Raw genomic sequence first — 15,962 nt, 5'->3', positions numbered from 1 at the left:
AAGAGATTGGATCGAAGGTAATTTGGCCCACATATTGCTAGTGTGGGTTTCGCAAATATGCATATATCTAAAGGAATCAAAAGTTTATCTAAATCCAACTCCTAATAGTAAGATATATGTTTCATGCTTAACTAAAATATTGTGATATTGTCTTGTCATATTCTGTAAATAAATAATATGTGTATTAAATATATATATTTTTTATATGAATATTCATATGCATTTCAAGTGAATCACCACTTAACTAGACCAATAAATGTGGGTCAATTAACCTGTTCAATGGATATCAGCCAACCAGACACGTCATCATTTCATTGTCCTTTTACCAAGTATAAAATTGAATAGAAAATCCATTTATAACTACCCCCATTCGAATGAATAAATAAATTTAAGCAAACGTTTGAGCAATGCCAAGTAGAAATGTCATCGTTTGCTCAGATTTTACGTCAGTGCTTAAACAATAAGAATTGATGCCCTCAACGGCATTTTCCCCAACTACTTGCTGGGTTTTTCTCCCCCCCAGAAGTTTTCATTCCCTCCATTGGCAATGGCCACTGTAAATCTCACCATTCAACTGCTCACAATTTCCACAATGCAATTTCTATGCGTTTTATCGAATGCTTCTTGTCTGCCAAACGTCATACACATGTTGCCCCATCCTCCGAGTCCCTCGCTCCATAATCCTTTTCCCCACAAACACACACAATATCCTTGTTCCCCTGTGTGTGTGTGTGTGTGTGAGTGTGTTCTGTATCGAGTTGTTGCCATTTTGTTGCATACTTTTGTGCACGCTCATCGGCAAATTGAATTTATGCGCTGCAGGCAATGGGTAAAACTCTCGCAAAGAGTTGGGCAGGGAGCTGCATTGATTTCGTCATGTCACGGGGAGGAGTAACAGGACGAGGGGACAGGGCACGAGGACAGCGCAGAGTGCACGGATTGTGCACACTGGATGCGCATAAAATCCTGTCGTTTTGGCACCATATCAACTGCTCCTCACACAAATTCCCATGCATATTACATTCGCCGGGGCTTTGGGAATCGAGAACGAAGCTACGAGGATGGGGCTAATTCCCCTGGCATCCGCGGATTGCCCATCAGTATCAAGTGATACGGTTGGCCCCCATGGCACCATCCAGTTTGAGCAAGGCGATCAATGGTTAGGTACACCTTCTGCACGCTTTTAATGGCGACAATCAGCGGAGGGCTCACTTAAGACTAAACACAGTCGGGGGATCAGGCCTACTCCTCCTCCTCCTCCTTATCGTGCTCCGGTTCCACTCGCTTCGGCTGGGGCTTGCGCCTCGACTGACCGCGGACACGTGGTGGCCTCTTGGTGGTCGTGGTCTTGGGCTTCGGGTTCTCCAGCTCATCCAGCTCCTTGTCGGTCAGACGATCCTTGTACCAGTCGGCACTGAAATGGGACAGAGATATTGGAATAATTCAGGAATAGTACTTTATATTAGGTGTAACTATAGCTTACCAATCTGGCACCTTGCGTGCCCAGTCGCAGGTCTCCTTCTCCTCGTCGAAGACCTGGCCCAGCTTGCATCCGTTTCGCCTGGGCAGATCTCCGTTGACGCACACATAGAAGAACTGGCAATCGTTGGGATCGGCGTAGCGGGGATGGGTCACGGCGATGCTCTCGTTCACCTTGGGGCACTCAAAGTCGAAGACGTCCTCCGACTTGCAGCCAGTGACGCCCACCTGGTCCGGCCAGCCGCAGATGCCCGTCTTGGGATTGAAGACCAGTCCAGCCGGACAGGTAATCATATTGAACTGACCATCCACACAGAAGTAGAACTTGTCGCAGATGCCAGGCTTCTCGTGGCCAAAGTATCCATTCTTCCGGGGACAGTGAAGCGATGGCTGAGGTGTTTCTGGGATTGAACAATGGGGAAATTTTCAAATGGAATATTCCCTCTATGCATCCTTGAGCTTCCCTCGCAAAAGGTATCTATCTGTATGCTCGTAGAACCCTTTTTGCACATCCGTAAATACATTACTGCGCCAGCAGAATGTGCTAGACACACATTTATTCAGGTGCTGTATGCTCTGCGAACTATATGCATATATGCCATGGCAACGTTATATGTATGTCAACAGGAGACAAAGGTAATTGAAATTGCTAATGGGCCTGCACAATGTGTACTAATTGCCTTGATGGGTGGCAAATAATTTATTTAAAAACTAAAACGTGCAGCAATATTTCATATTAAAAATGGCCCCACAAAATGTGTGCGACTTTTTAAGTGAATAACGAATTTTCTTAAAGCCACTTTAAATGGAGCTAGTGCAAGAAACTCTCATCGCCAGAACTTTAATGACTTTTAAGTCCTTTGTCGAAAAGTTTGAAGGATGCTCCACTCCCAAACACACACGTGGCAGACCGAATTCGTGGCAAGTTTAAAGACGCGGGAAGCCAATTGCCATGGCATTGGGCTTAAAAATTTTTGGTGGCGCGACTCTGGCGTTGGGGAAATAATAAAATCACGAATAAAACAAGTCTACTGAGGAGGCGAGAAATAAAAACAAAGCACCGCCAAGACCAAAGACCTATTGACGACAACAATTTGGGTTAACCGCTGCGCATGCCGTTTGCATAATAAATAAGTTAACAAAAAGCGCAGCCAAGAAGTAACGAGCAAATAAGTGCGGGCACGGAGCGCGTTTATTGCCCGATTTCTGGCCCAGAAGATGGAGGAGTATATGTACATATATATATGTATACTATATAGGTGGGGTCTTGGGATTTGTGCGGTGCATACGTAAAGCGGTTCTTGCAAATTAAGGAGTTTTATACTCACGTAGCTTGCTCCGCTTCATGCAGTCAATGTTGTAGGGCAGATCGCACTTCTCCTCGATGGGTGAGTAGTCATTGAAGACCATGCCATCGGCGCACAGTCGCTCCGTGGGCACACCATCCCTGCAAAAGTGGTCAATGTGGCATTAAGCAACGGCCATTACTCATACGCCCCGTGGCCGGGTGTGTCTACTCCTTTTGGTCACTTACAGGCAGGCGTAGTACTTGTCGCACTGCTTGCTGTCCGGATAGAAGCCATTGGGCTCCGGGCACTCCTCGGTGGGCTCGTACTCCTTCTCCGCCGCCGTCTGTTTGCTCTTCGGCACCACCGATGCCTCCTGGACAGGATCGCGGTTACGCGGCGGCAGGTGGCGCTGCGAGGGCGGATGGCCAGGACCCACGCGGAACTGGCTGTTACTGCCACGGAAACCGCCTCTCGACTCCTGCGCCTTGGTTGCGGTCAGACCTGCACAGAAGATAGTTGAGATATACAAATGTTAACTCAGTCCATCCATAAATAACGCACAAAATGTCCTTGCTTGTAGCTTTAATCTACTTTGTTGATGGAAACTCTCTGCAATGGCCAGTTTATGAAATAGTATGTGATATTTATCAACTCCAATATAAATCAAACCTTTAAACTGTATTTAACCTTTTGCTACATTTAATTCGATAGTTTCGTTATTAAATTGCAACAAAGCCTCATAGTTTTTCACAATTATTCTTATACTATGCGGCAATAAAATGCTAAGCTAATCTATTAAACAAATTGCGCCTAATCGAGTGTGAATTTTAACAACATTTCCCATGTTCATTTGTCACAAGTGCAAACACTTTGCTAAGCTTGTGAATTTATTTGCAGGATCTAATCTAGTTGAAGCTTTTGTCTCTGTTGATTGTTTTAGAAAGGGAAATTGATTTTTAGATTGCTTTTGCATATAATGGAGGTAAACTTTTGAAAGTCACTTCATATTTTGAATCCTTGATTCTGATACTGTAACAATTTGGCAATTTGAATTAAAAATTCCCAAACCACTCATCATAAGTTCTTGCAGTTTACCTTCTTTAAAGTGGCTATAAACACTTCTCAGCATTTTTTTTTCCCAGTGTATCTTGCACGTTTTTGCCTTTTGTTTTTTGCCCAACGTTTCCACTATGTTTGCGTGAAAACCCGTTTGCGGCTACTCAACAAATAGCAACCGATATGTATATGAGTTGGCGCTTCGATTGCGACACAGGCCACTGGATTGGAGCGACCTTAAAAGTGAAAGTCTCTCGGGGATTATAAAGCCCGGTTTTGGAACCACAAACAGCTGATCTAAGCCGCCGCTGAGCAGCTGATGCCAAGCCACAGCCTTGAAAACTGGGTGGCAATCAGCATTTCCTGCAAGTTGCAACAGTTTTTCAAGATATGCGACATGCAACAAATGCATCCAGTTAACGATGGAGCTCTCCTCAAGGTAAACCACTTCAATCAGACAGAGCAAAAGTTGCAAAAAATATATATCTACATATATATAGTGTATATATGGAGATAGTACTTCAGTAAAAAGCCAAGCGAGCGGAGAAACAAGAAAAGACGATTTCAATTTTCGTTTGGCAGCCGCAGTGAACATCAACAATGCCAGCAAGTTGCTGATGCTGACGTCGCTCGGCTGACATTCGATTAAACGTTAATAAAGAAACAATTCCACACAGCAATTAGTGCGTGAAGTGTCGGCCAACATTTAAGCCAACAACACCAAGTTGCTGCTGGAACTGCCGCTGCTGCAAGTGTTGGTGTTGCAGCTGTCGCTTGTCATTGAAACATGTTTCGTACACGAACCGGGATCTGGTGAAAAACCCAAAAAAATATATACCCAATCCAAACAAGAAGCTGGGAAAGAAAAAGAAGCCAAAACTTCATAGTTCAGTTGGCAAATACTCTTGCGCAGGAGGAGTTCAGCTAAAAACGAAGAAATTGCATAAACAACTGCATGAACATGCCTCTAATATTATTAATTGATTTTTAATTTTTTAAATTCACACTTATTCGAGAGCTTTCAAATTGAAAACATCGTTTTTTTTAACGAATTTAAACTAAAGTTAAACCAAACCAAATGCATAATTGCTTTATTGTAAGACTTTTTTTCGAGCTGGCTGTTTGGTTTAATTTTAGGAATTTAAATGAAAATCGAAGTCCTAATTAATTAAATAATTGTAGATTTTAACTGACATTATTTTCAGCTAATTCAGTTAGTTGCGTTTCTGTTAAATGTTTAAAATTTCAACTAAATGGATATTCAAACTATTAAATTTAAGCTATAGACCACTTGAAGCCTTTAAATAGCAAAGCTGACTAAATTTAGTGTCGAATAAAATGTGCCACAATATTTGTACCTTATGAAACGGAAAATAACATTTATCCCTGCAAATATTATTCACTTTTTCCCCCTTTCCTTAATAATTGCCTCAAATGGCTTTTCCCCCAAGGGCATTTCCCTTACGACCTGCTCCTGAATAGGTATTGTCCTTTCATTTTTATGGCCCCCCTTTTTTTATTTCGCAGCCCGTCAAGCGGAGCGTGGCCTATGCGGTTTGGGCTTTTTCGACTCGTCAACTTGGTCGACTTGGTTGGGGGCCATCGCGTCGCTCTGACAGTCTGTCAACAAGCTTGCCACGGAGTTCGCAGTCGCAGTAGGAATTGGAATTGGAATTGGAATTGGTGTTGGAATTGGAGTTGGAGTTGGAGTCAGCCGTTGTCAACAGACCCGGTTCAACCCGGTCCTGGACGGTTTGACTCGATTCCCAGTCCGGTTAGACTAGATTAATTGACTGCCGATTGCGAAGCAGACGGAGGAGTGAGTGAGTGGTGGCTACAATACGGTTTCTGGGAGCTTTGGATCTTTGGATTTTCGATTCCAGTCACACACGTCGTGGGTGTCGTGGCTGTCATCTTGGGAAAGTGCGTGCAGGCAGCGCGTTAGGTTCAATGAACATTAAATAGATTAAAAATAAACAGATTGGAAACACTTTTTTATGTCATTCACTGAACTGATGCGAGATTGACAATAGAACCGACCGGTTTGTTAAATTGGATGTAAGAGATTTTTATATGCATAGGGGGGAAAAGGTGTTCGTCTAGATAGGCAAACACACATTATAAACTTTTTGTGCAAACATGTTTACAATCAAATTAAAACTTTTCCTTTGTCTCAACGCGGTGAGTTTTCCCTCAATTAATTGGCAATTTAATTTGCTTTCACCCGGCGGCCCCGAATTGCAATACATTTAATTATGAGCTGTTGCCATATTTTTGCCATAGCCATTTTAATATAATTACCAAATTCAGCTTACGCCCCCCGAGTGCAACAGTTGCTCACCTATCAATTTGTTTAATATGTATGTTTTATGCCGGCAAGTTAACAATGTGCATTTTTAATGCCCCCGCACATTGGAGACAAACAAATTTTTAATGAGCTTTCACACAATAAATGAGCAGAAAATTTGCCAGCAAATTAAATTGCCGAATTTCCAATTGCAATTGGAATGCCAATGGGTTTGCAGCTGTAATTTCGATCCAATCACGAGAGAACGCTATAGCTGAGTACCTCGACTATCAGATACCTATCGTTCGAGCTCACACGAGCTCCACCTAGCGGCAGTAACATAATCGCTTCTTAAGTCTCTACTATCTGTATAACTTAATATAATTTTCCAGGTTTGTTATTTCCCGAGGGGATCGAATCTGGTATACCCTTTTACTCAACGAGTAACGGGTATGAAAACCGAAAAACAAAAGTCATGCAAATTGGCAGCAACAACAGCAAGTGCTTTGTGGCATATATGCTATATGCCGTATATGCTACATGTGGCATTTACACGTGTTCTATGCCATCGAAATCGGACAACAGTTGACATGATGAGAGGGCCAGGATTGCAAACACTGCAGATATGCATAAACATGGGCGCCAATAATGTTAACAAGAATATTTTTCAGCTTAGTTGCTCCTGCACTGTGCATTCTGCATTTGCATATGGTTGTTTGTCGCTATTATGCTGGTGTTGGTTCGTTTATTTGTTCGTTCGTTTGTTTGTTGGGTTGTTTGTAGGTTGGCCTGTGGGTTTGTTCCTGTTTGTTTGGGTGCGGCCAACAATTAGAGGCGATTGTTTTCGCCGAAAGCAGAAGAGCATTAAAGTCACGGCACATTATTCAAATAGAGTTTGCACAGGGACATTTTGCATGCCATGGTATTGACGTATCATTAATTGGAAAATGCAATTAAGAGCTTTTTCCACACTTACCCACGGCCAAAGCCAAAGCAAATATGCATATTTTCACAAGCGCCATTTCGTTAGCCGACATAAACCTGCACGGACAGATAGGTTATTTTAATATTGCAAATTGATATGCTTTCCGGCACTTTAAACGGCATTCAAGAGCATTCCGCATTCCACATTCACTTAATTCACCACCACCTCATCCGCACTACACTCGCAGAAATCGGAACTCACCAAACTCGTACGTGCGCACGCGTCTACGTCTCGCTCTCAACTGTGCGATCGGATCGTCTCGTCAATGAGTTTTAACGCCCAGAAGTCTCCATCACCTTGGCTGCTTTCGCCCTGCTCCGTTGGAACTGCAGTGAGATGGATGCGCATGCGCAGTTTGGAGAGAAACCGGTCCGAGCTTTTTCAAAAGCTCCAGACTCTTAATGTCAGATGGTTAAAGACGTACTTTTCGAGATCGATTGGTTTTCCGAATTGGATTTCCAATGTGGATTTTCAAAAACGATCAACTTTTTAACATTTTAAAAACTATGAAAATGAAGGAGCAACTTAAGGAACGCATACTATTTTATACTCCAAAACCTAACAAAATTATTGTTTATGAAATGAACACTAAAAGTAGGTAATTTAAATATGTAACTATCTTGTTTAAGAAACACTATCTTAATCAACTAGAAAGGCACTCAGAACTTTAATGAAAGGTAAATAAACGGCTTAACCCGCACAGTCCTAATTAGTTTGTAAAAATAAGCAAATTTTTGTTGCATAGGAAGGACTATTGGGGCCTAAACTAACCAAGGGATGGGCAAACAAAGGCAGGAAATAGAAAATGCCAACTTTGCATAACATGGCCCAGTGGAGCCATGGCCCTCTGAACCATGCAGCAAACCAACATCAACTATGCGAATAAGCTGCAAACAAATGAGCGGCCTCCTGTGGTCCATGGAAAACATAACGATCGACATCGGCTGGCACGGGGTTTGCTGGATGGCAAACTGAAAAGCCCACCGGATCCATGATATTCTACACCACAGAATGTTGTAACGAGCACATTGCCGCACGAGCAGTGCTGGCAAATTTGTCAAAAAGGCGACAGGACGTGCTCCGATGTCGGCCAGGACATCGATGATTTGCATTTTGGAAATTAACCAAAAAATATGACAAAATGTCGGACACGTTTGCCCATGCAGGTGGCTCGCTCGTCCTGCTCCTACTCCTCCTGCTCCGACTCCTGCTCCTGAATATTCCGGCGAGCATTTGCTGCATCATTGTGCAGGCCCAGAACACATTTAACTTGTCAAAGTGCGGCTCGCCTACTTGGAGTCGACTTTTCCGGAGCCGGAGCTTGTTTTCCAGCTGCTCGGTTTTCATCTGCCTGTCATTTCGTGTGCAATAATTGTGACAAATTGTCCTGTGCTGGAAAAATGCCTCGCCCTTTTCCTGAAAATTTGTGCAAGAATTTGGGAGCAAACTTATGGCAGCTTTGTATGCAAAGTAAATGGCATAATTAAGTGAAATGACATACATGACGATAGAAATGTAACAAATGTTGCGTGCAAATGCAAATCACAATGGCCAGTCAAGGCAAATGCCCTACGATTCGTAATCCTGCGATAAGTCAGAAAAATAGCATCCCCATTTCCCCGGGGGCTTTAAAACTTGGGCCCGCGGTCCGGGAGTCTCGAAAATTGGTGGGCGGAAATGGGTGGAGGTTGCTCGGTTGGAGGCCCTCAGAATGAAAATCGTTTAGCACAATTTCGGGCGCATTAGCGGCGATTACACAAAGAGCCCACACAGAGTTAAGGGCGCAGAATGTCGAGTGTAGAATGCGGAATGCACAATGCTAGGCAACAATGGCATAACAATCAAGAGTCAAATTAAAACGTTGCGCTTGCGGAAATTTCCGTTTTTTGTTCTCAGGTCCCAGGCTTAACGCTCCACTGATGCGCTGTCCGTCCGGAATCCGCTGTCCGCTGTCCGTTGTCCGTAGTCCTTGGTCCGTCCGGCGGATTAGTGCCCCACCACTGCTGACTGCGGTCGAAAACTTTACCAAAAGCTAATCATAATTTCTTGCTGATAGTTTGGCCAAGTCCTTGTGCACGGACCATCGAACCCCGCACACCGAAAAGCCAGCTTGCACTTTTTATCTATTCAAGCTAGCGCACTCCCACCACATTGAAACAACCCCCCATTTTATTATTATTTTCAATTCCCGTGAACCGCAGCGCCCTAAGCGCCACGTTATTGTCGTATAATTGAATATAATGGCCATGGAAATGGCACTGCCAATGGGGGATCCGTCTCCGTGGGGCATTGTCCGGATTTCTCCCGCACCAAGCTCATTGCATTAGCCGGCGATTATCGGACAGCTCCTCCTGCAGGGTCCGCAACAAAACATCCGCCCGGGGACCTGTGTGTGATTGGGTCTTACTTGGACACCTAAAAAACCATGTTTGTCCTTCCATGGTTTGCAAAAAGGGGAAAAATTATACAAATTGTAACTGACCTGGTTATAATCTGTGACATGCTATTGATAAATCTTTTATGGGGTATTTACAAATATAATAATGTTTCAAATGCGATTAAGTTAAAGGTATTTTACATTTTGTATAAATTAAGAAGATTAAATGCATTAAGCTGTGGAATGTAATTAACAAAACTTTTTAAAAAGTAATATTTTTTATTACGAAAACGTATTAAATTTCCTTGCCAAATTTAAAATTTGCATGCAACTCATTGGATTTAATATTACTATTTTAAAGACTTAACCAACGCAAGTAATTCTATTGCAAAATCTGCTTTCTGCAAGTCGTTTGTGTATTAATTTGCTAACCCAATTATATGGCTTTCGTGACTTCTGATTTACTGTTTGCAAATGAAATATATAAATAATGAAGTAAATAAATAATTAAGCTCTCATCAATGGCAGAGCAGCCCGTCCATTGTTTCAGATTATCAAAATAAAAATGCCAGGCGCCCTTAAATCGATCGCCGTAAAGTATGCAATGATTTATATCATAATCCTGTCACATGCTCAACCTATTCAATACACAAAGTGCTGCGGGCAGACCGCTGCCATCAGCCAGGACACTGCCATCACCGCCCAAAAATATCCTCCTGTGCTCCTGGCAGCGTCATCTGCCCGCTGTCAGCGAGTCGATTTTGAATTGTCAGCGCCATGCCACACGTGTCACGTGCGTCATTGGAGCGCCATTACATGGCCAGCAGCAGCAGCAGCAGCAGCTTGCCAGTCTGTTGTTTTTCCCCCTTTCCGCTTTTCCACTTTTCCGCCATTCAGTGCGGGCTGGGTATAGGCGGCATGCGGCATGGGGCATGGGGCATGCCACACCCCAGCCACTGTTTCACCACCCCGTTTTTAATTAATGAGCAACAACGGCCCATCGGCAATCTGGCGACCAGGCGATAGCTGAAAATCTAACACTAAGCCTCGACTCGACCGTGTTTGCTATTCATTTGCCGTCCGTGGCGTTTTAGTTGGGCATCAGCATTTTTAATTGGGATTATACATAGTTTGGTTTACATAAGTAGTTGGCCACTAAGCAGATCACGAGATACATATACAGAGAATAGAATGGTGTTTCCAAATGGCAGAACGAAAACCATGGACATGCATGTTTTTCGATCTGTCATGTGGAACCAGTTCTTGAGGATGTGGTTTCCAAATGGCAGAACAAAAAACACGACGTCTACAATTTAAAATCACCATTTTCAAATGTGTATTCGTCGGTTTCTCAGCCGGAAATTCACCATATCCAGGAAATGATAGGATTTCCAAATATGCTGACGCTTGATATCCTGCGGCCTGGCTGGCATATAGGCAAAGAAGGTGTCCTTAATGCTGCCACCCAAATGGGAATATCCTCGCAGGGCTAACCAGGTAAGACGCGACTGCTCCAGAGCCAGTTCATTTAGCTTGTTGTTGTACTCGGCCTTCCGCTGGACGACTTGGGACATGAACTTCTTGTGGCTGGCATAGCTGATGGAACTACCCAGACCCGTCACGGATCTCTTCAGTTCCAACATATTCCGCTTGTTCCGCCTCTCCTTCTCATACACCTTCTCGTATATCCGGAACGAGGTCTTCACAATGGAGTTCATCCCAGCTCGGCAGTACGACTTGCCATAGCGATCCGCCACCCAATCAAGGAGCACGGGCATCTTGTGGGCATTGGAAAGGGTGGCTAGCACGTATTTGCGATTGCCACGGAGAACCCGAAGAGCTTCCTTCAGGAGGCTCTCAATCTGCTCGTCGTCATCCGGATCGATGACTTTATCCCCATTTTGTTTAGTACTTTTGTCGTCTTGATTTTCTGCGTTTTCTGTAACTTTCGAACGAAACATATTCACTGCACAATTGGCAGCTGCTTTTGAAACTACCGGATTGGATTTATGCCCATGCATCTCCTTCTTGGACTTGTTGTCGCCATTGCCAAGGGCATCGATGCAGAACCTTTCGATCACAGGTTTCTTGTCCTCCAAGTCCAGGACCTCATCCTCCCATGGCAAGGGCTCAGCAGGAGTCGATGGTATGTCGAATATCTTATGGTAGTCCAACTGAAAGCCACCAATGGACCGGTTTGTGAAGGACTTCTCTACAGGAGCCTTTGGGGGTGACCTCTTCAACGAACGCAAAGTTCGACTGCAGGCGGGAATAAGATCGGCGAGTTTCTTGAAACTAGAAGTGGGCAAACTCTGTTTCTCCTCGATAAGGGACTTCGATTTTTGTTGTTTCATGTTAATTTCCGCAGATCCTTTCATCGCGCAGTCCACATCCAGGACTTTACAGTCACCTGCTCCACAGCGATGGGAGCATAACCCTGATCGAGTTATTCAATGAATGGGCATACGAATGCACACTGGGATTTTCTTCGTTACCCAGACCCATTAGCATGGTGGTTTCCTTCTTTTTTCTCGCAGTGCAATATCCGTTGGCATGTTTGACTGGGCCTGAAGTAATTCCCAATTGCCTATTAATCTTATTACTTGCACATTTAATATTGTTTTCTATATCGTTTAGGATGTGCTTCCGCCGGGCTTTCACCTCATCTCCTGCCACATCCAACATGGTTACACATGGCTGTCTTAAGATTTTCTCCTGTTTTTGCAAATGCTCTACCTTCTTCCAGAATCGATGTGTCTCACATACAGGATCTTTGTCTTTCAAACTATCATCCCATTTCAAGGAGATCCGGTTGAGCTGATCTCTGAGCAACTTGTTCACCACTCTTTTGGCCGGACACAATTGGTATTGGGCAAACCAACGAGACGCCTCATTTGGGATCTTCTTCATTCGATCTATATAATGAGAATATTCCGGAAAGAGCAGCTTGGTCTCGGGTGGCCGATATTTGGATTTCGGTATATATTCACGAGGTCGAACCAGAGGAGCAAAATATGGCAGATCATAGTTTTTCGGTTTTGGGCGTTTTTTAATCAAAGAACTCTGCTCAGTTTTAACTTGCGAGTTCAGCTTTTTCGATTGCGTGGCAGGTGGCAGCAAAGCATCCAAGGCTCTCAGTGTGGAAGGCATATCCAAATGGGCAATACCGGACAACAGCAACTGTTCGTTCACCGTAAAGTGCTCCGTATCCGAGTTCCCGCACTTTGGGGGGCTCTTGTAGGCGAATTCCCACAGGAACCACAAAAATGCCAGATCGCTGCCCTGACTCATGGCTATGATATCCTTGATTTGCGCAGCTCCCACCGGCGGATAGATGCCCATTTGGGTGATGCAGTGACGCACCCGGTATGTGGATCCCTGCTCCATGTCATCTCGCAAAGCGTGGAGCAATTCATCACAGGCTTTCATCTGCACGACGGACATGCCACGATACCAACGCACACTATCGATATTGTTGCGGAAGCCCAGGGATTTTCCGGACATTTCGAAGCTAATTCTCTGACAACCTTAAAAATATGTTTTCTTTTTTAATTACGTTTTTTGAAATGTTTACTGTGAATTTTGATTTCGTTTTAAGTCAACGCAATATGGTTTTTAGTTATACAATTGCATTACGAATTGTCCAAAGCAAAAGAGATTTCTTACCGAAAGTGATTTGATTTGTATAAATTATATTCACTTTATACCCAGCTTCACGCCACAAATAGCCCTCAAAGATGTTGTATGTTGCACCAGAAACCCAATCTAAATTCCAGTCAAAGAGGACTTATCGTTGATTTACTCCCATTTTGTGGCATTCGCCAGCTCGTGGTCCGAAGTTGGTGCTCAGGAATTGAAACAAATGTTAATTACTTTATGGAGTACGAAACAACATCAAGGATTGCAAGCCAAATCAAAAGCCTTTTATATTTTAAAACGAAATTTAATTCAATTACGCAGCTAAACTGCCCAGCAGAGTGTGATAACCGCAAACGCAGGTCCCTGAGATTACCATTGCCCAGAAATGCGATTGCGGGGGTGGGTTTTACTGTTTGGGCCCCCAGGACCAAGGACAAGGAAATGGGGCGTGGCACTGACTTGGCTAAGTAAGCGAGCGACTATGGCATGCGGCTGGCTGATTGCGTTTGTTGCATTTGTTGCTCCTTGGTTGTCGTTTGTAATTGTCTGTACTTAAAAACTCATCAGACACAACGACAATGCGGCAGGACGCTTGGGTCCTGCGAGTGGAATCGTCGCCACCATCGGGTATCCACAGAATAACGGCAGGGCAGTTAAGGACAGTTTTATCAACTGCACGACAAATATTGTTGCATGCCCCCCGGGCGCAATAAGGCGTGGCTCTAAACTCGTAACAGTTGCGTTGTGCTTTCCAGCTTGGTCCTGGCCGCATTCGCACTGCCATGCAAAACGGCTGGCCAAAACTGCTCCATGTTTGCCCGCTTGTTCAGTGACAACAAGTGGGCTAGATGACAGTGGGCAAAAATGACAGCCCCGATATCACTGGCCGCAAACCCCTATATCAAAATGGCCCTTAACGCCATAGAGCAGTTGGCAAGTATTTAATCAACACTGGACGGCAACGTTGGCCGCATCAAAAACGAGTGCCAAAAAGGCTCTTTAGCCGGATTTCAACTCAGTGGCAATTAGTTGCATTGTGGCCAGTGCTGTTTGCATATAAATAAGGCGACGAAACTTTACAAATGCGCCCGATGAAGTTACGAAGTAGCAAGCAGCTATCCATTTTCCATTTCCCATTCGTCATTTTCCACTTTTCATACCCCATTTTCCGCTTTCCATCTGCTGCACAAGACGCATTTTGCATTTTTAATGCCGACTAAATGTATGCAATTATAAATTTAATGTGCACGATGGAGTGTATTCGCTTCTAAGTGGCGTTAAATGAAGTGTCGCACACCTTATCCCTCACCCCCCCCCCCCCCCTCCCCTCCCCTGGGCTACCTGTCAAAAGTGTCCGCCGCTTTTCACGAGGGTCCTTAAATTTTGATGATGACCAAGGCTGCGCTAAAGCAAAATATTTACACGCCAGTTAAGTCCCTGGCTTACTATAAGCTTCACAATCAAAGTCAAGCACACAGATCGAAATAAATATTTTTTAAAATATAAAATTGATATTTTTAAAGATTAAATTACAAATTAAGTTAGTCTTACAATAAAGCAAGTATTTAAGTTGCTAAACAAATTCCAAACAATGATCGAAATTTTTTGTAAACTTTGCTTCCACACATTAAAATATTGGTTCTTCTACAATAAAAAGGAAAGTAACATCTTATTACATAACATTTTGTTTTTAATATTAGCAATATTTTTTATTAAACCTATTACCCGACGAATTGGTGAAGTGCTGGCAAAGCTGCCACAGTAAAGGATTTGGATACGCTTTGAGGTCGAAGGATAGCCGGTAATGCCATGGCGACTGGCTCTCCTTTGAGGGGCGGAATCAATTTTTGTACTTTATTTGCGTGAAATAAAGGATAAAGGATGTGCCGGCCACAAAGCGGACAACTCCGAGCTCGAGGCCGGTGGATTTTCCGGGGCAATCATACGAAAATTCACCGAGGATTGGGACTGTCAACGGCGTGGAGAACCAGAACCAAACTCACCAACCTACGTATCCAACCCTTCCGCCATCCGGTGCTCCACTGCAAGGACCTTTTGGCGGTTGCGGACGGCGCAGGACTAAATGCAGAAGGACTAGACTGGCCGGGAACAGCGCCTGGAACTATGCTTTGAACTTAATTAGCAGCACATTACGAATTTTTACTGCCAAAGTCGGTTAACTGCAGTCGGTGGCCGATGGCGTGGACGGTCGGATCGGATGGTCGGGTGGATGGTCAGGTACTTACCACTTCCTTTGCCCATTTTACGGCAGGACTAATTTTTGTTTTCGACAACGTCGCCAACAGTAAAGGCTTGAAGCAAAAAACGGGGGAGGGGGTGGTTCCGGAAGGAAGCGAGAAGGGACTGCAGGCAGAGGAAATGTCATGGGCTGCGTCCTCGTCCTCGACGGCAAAGGAAATGTTGTCGAGATTAAATGCACTGCAACGACCATGGGGCCGAATAGAGGGGGGCGACCAACCAACCGTCAGCGCGGACAGGTGGTCAAGGTGTGATTATGCTGGAACAACCCCATCGCTCCAACCCAATCCTCACCTGGTCCAGTTATTTCACCCATTGTGGGGCATTGTCTTGCGTGTTGGCGGTGGCTTAAAATGCCCCATTAATTTATGCAGCTCATAAAATTTACCAACTAGCTCATTTTCTCCAACTGCTTCGTAATTATGCAGAAAAAGCGGCCAGCAGGCTATTGTTAAAATGATCAGCCAAAGCTTGAGGATTATTTAAGTTCGAGCTGGTTCTCTGGCTGATGCCTGATAGCTGGACTTAAACAATTAACCCAGATAGCTTGGCCTAATGGCTGTCAAACGATGTGAACAGAAATTTAAGATC

The 15,962-nt window shown here is 44.1% G+C and overlaps 2 protein-coding genes across 2 annotated transcripts; both read right to left on the bottom strand.

Moving 5' to 3' along the window:
• Positions 1-1,155: 1,155 nt before the first annotated feature.
• Positions 1,156-7,365, bottom strand: LOC6611907 (protein obstructor-E). Its single transcript, XM_002036388.2, has 6 exons — positions 7,298-7,365; positions 7,088-7,152; positions 3,014-3,269; positions 2,808-2,926; positions 1,484-1,880; positions 1,156-1,414 (listed from the first exon to the last, which is right to left on the bottom strand). Exons 2-6 carry the CDS (start codon positions 7,146-7,148, stop codon positions 1,243-1,245), a joined length of 1,005 nt encoding a protein of 334 aa, XP_002036424.1. The 5' UTR covers positions 7,149-7,152; positions 7,298-7,365; the 3' UTR covers positions 1,156-1,242.
• A 3,213-nt stretch (positions 7,366-10,578) lies between these two features.
• LOC6611906 lies at positions 10,579-13,053 on the bottom strand. Its single transcript, XM_002036387.2, is given in 2 exon segments — positions 10,579-11,903; positions 11,905-13,053. Coding segments are annotated over 2 exon segments (2,175 nt in total). The 5' UTR covers positions 12,978-13,053; the 3' UTR covers positions 10,579-10,801.
• Between the last annotated feature and the right edge of the window lie 2,909 nt (positions 13,054-15,962).

Source organism: Drosophila sechellia, chromosome 2L (genome assembly GCF_004382195.2).
Source record: "Drosophila sechellia strain sech25 chromosome 2L, ASM438219v1, whole genome shotgun sequence".
Taxonomy (NCBI): Eukaryota; Metazoa; Arthropoda; class Insecta; order Diptera; family Drosophilidae; genus Drosophila; species Drosophila sechellia.
This window is presented reverse-complemented; position numbering and strand designations above follow the sequence as displayed.

Coding starts and splice junctions, on each gene's coding strand:
- LOC6611907 (XM_002036388.2), bottom strand. CDS start 7,148: ATGTCGGCTAACGAAATGGCGCTTGTGAAAATATGCATATTTGCTTTG. Junction 2,927..3,013: donor GACAAGTACTACGCCTGCCT/GTAAGTGACCAA, acceptor CCACTTTTGCAG/GGATGGTGTGCCCACGGAGC. Junction 1,881..2,807: donor CATGAAGCGGAGCAAGCTAC/GTGAGTATAAAA, acceptor GTTCAATCCCAG/AAACACCTCAGCCATCGCTT.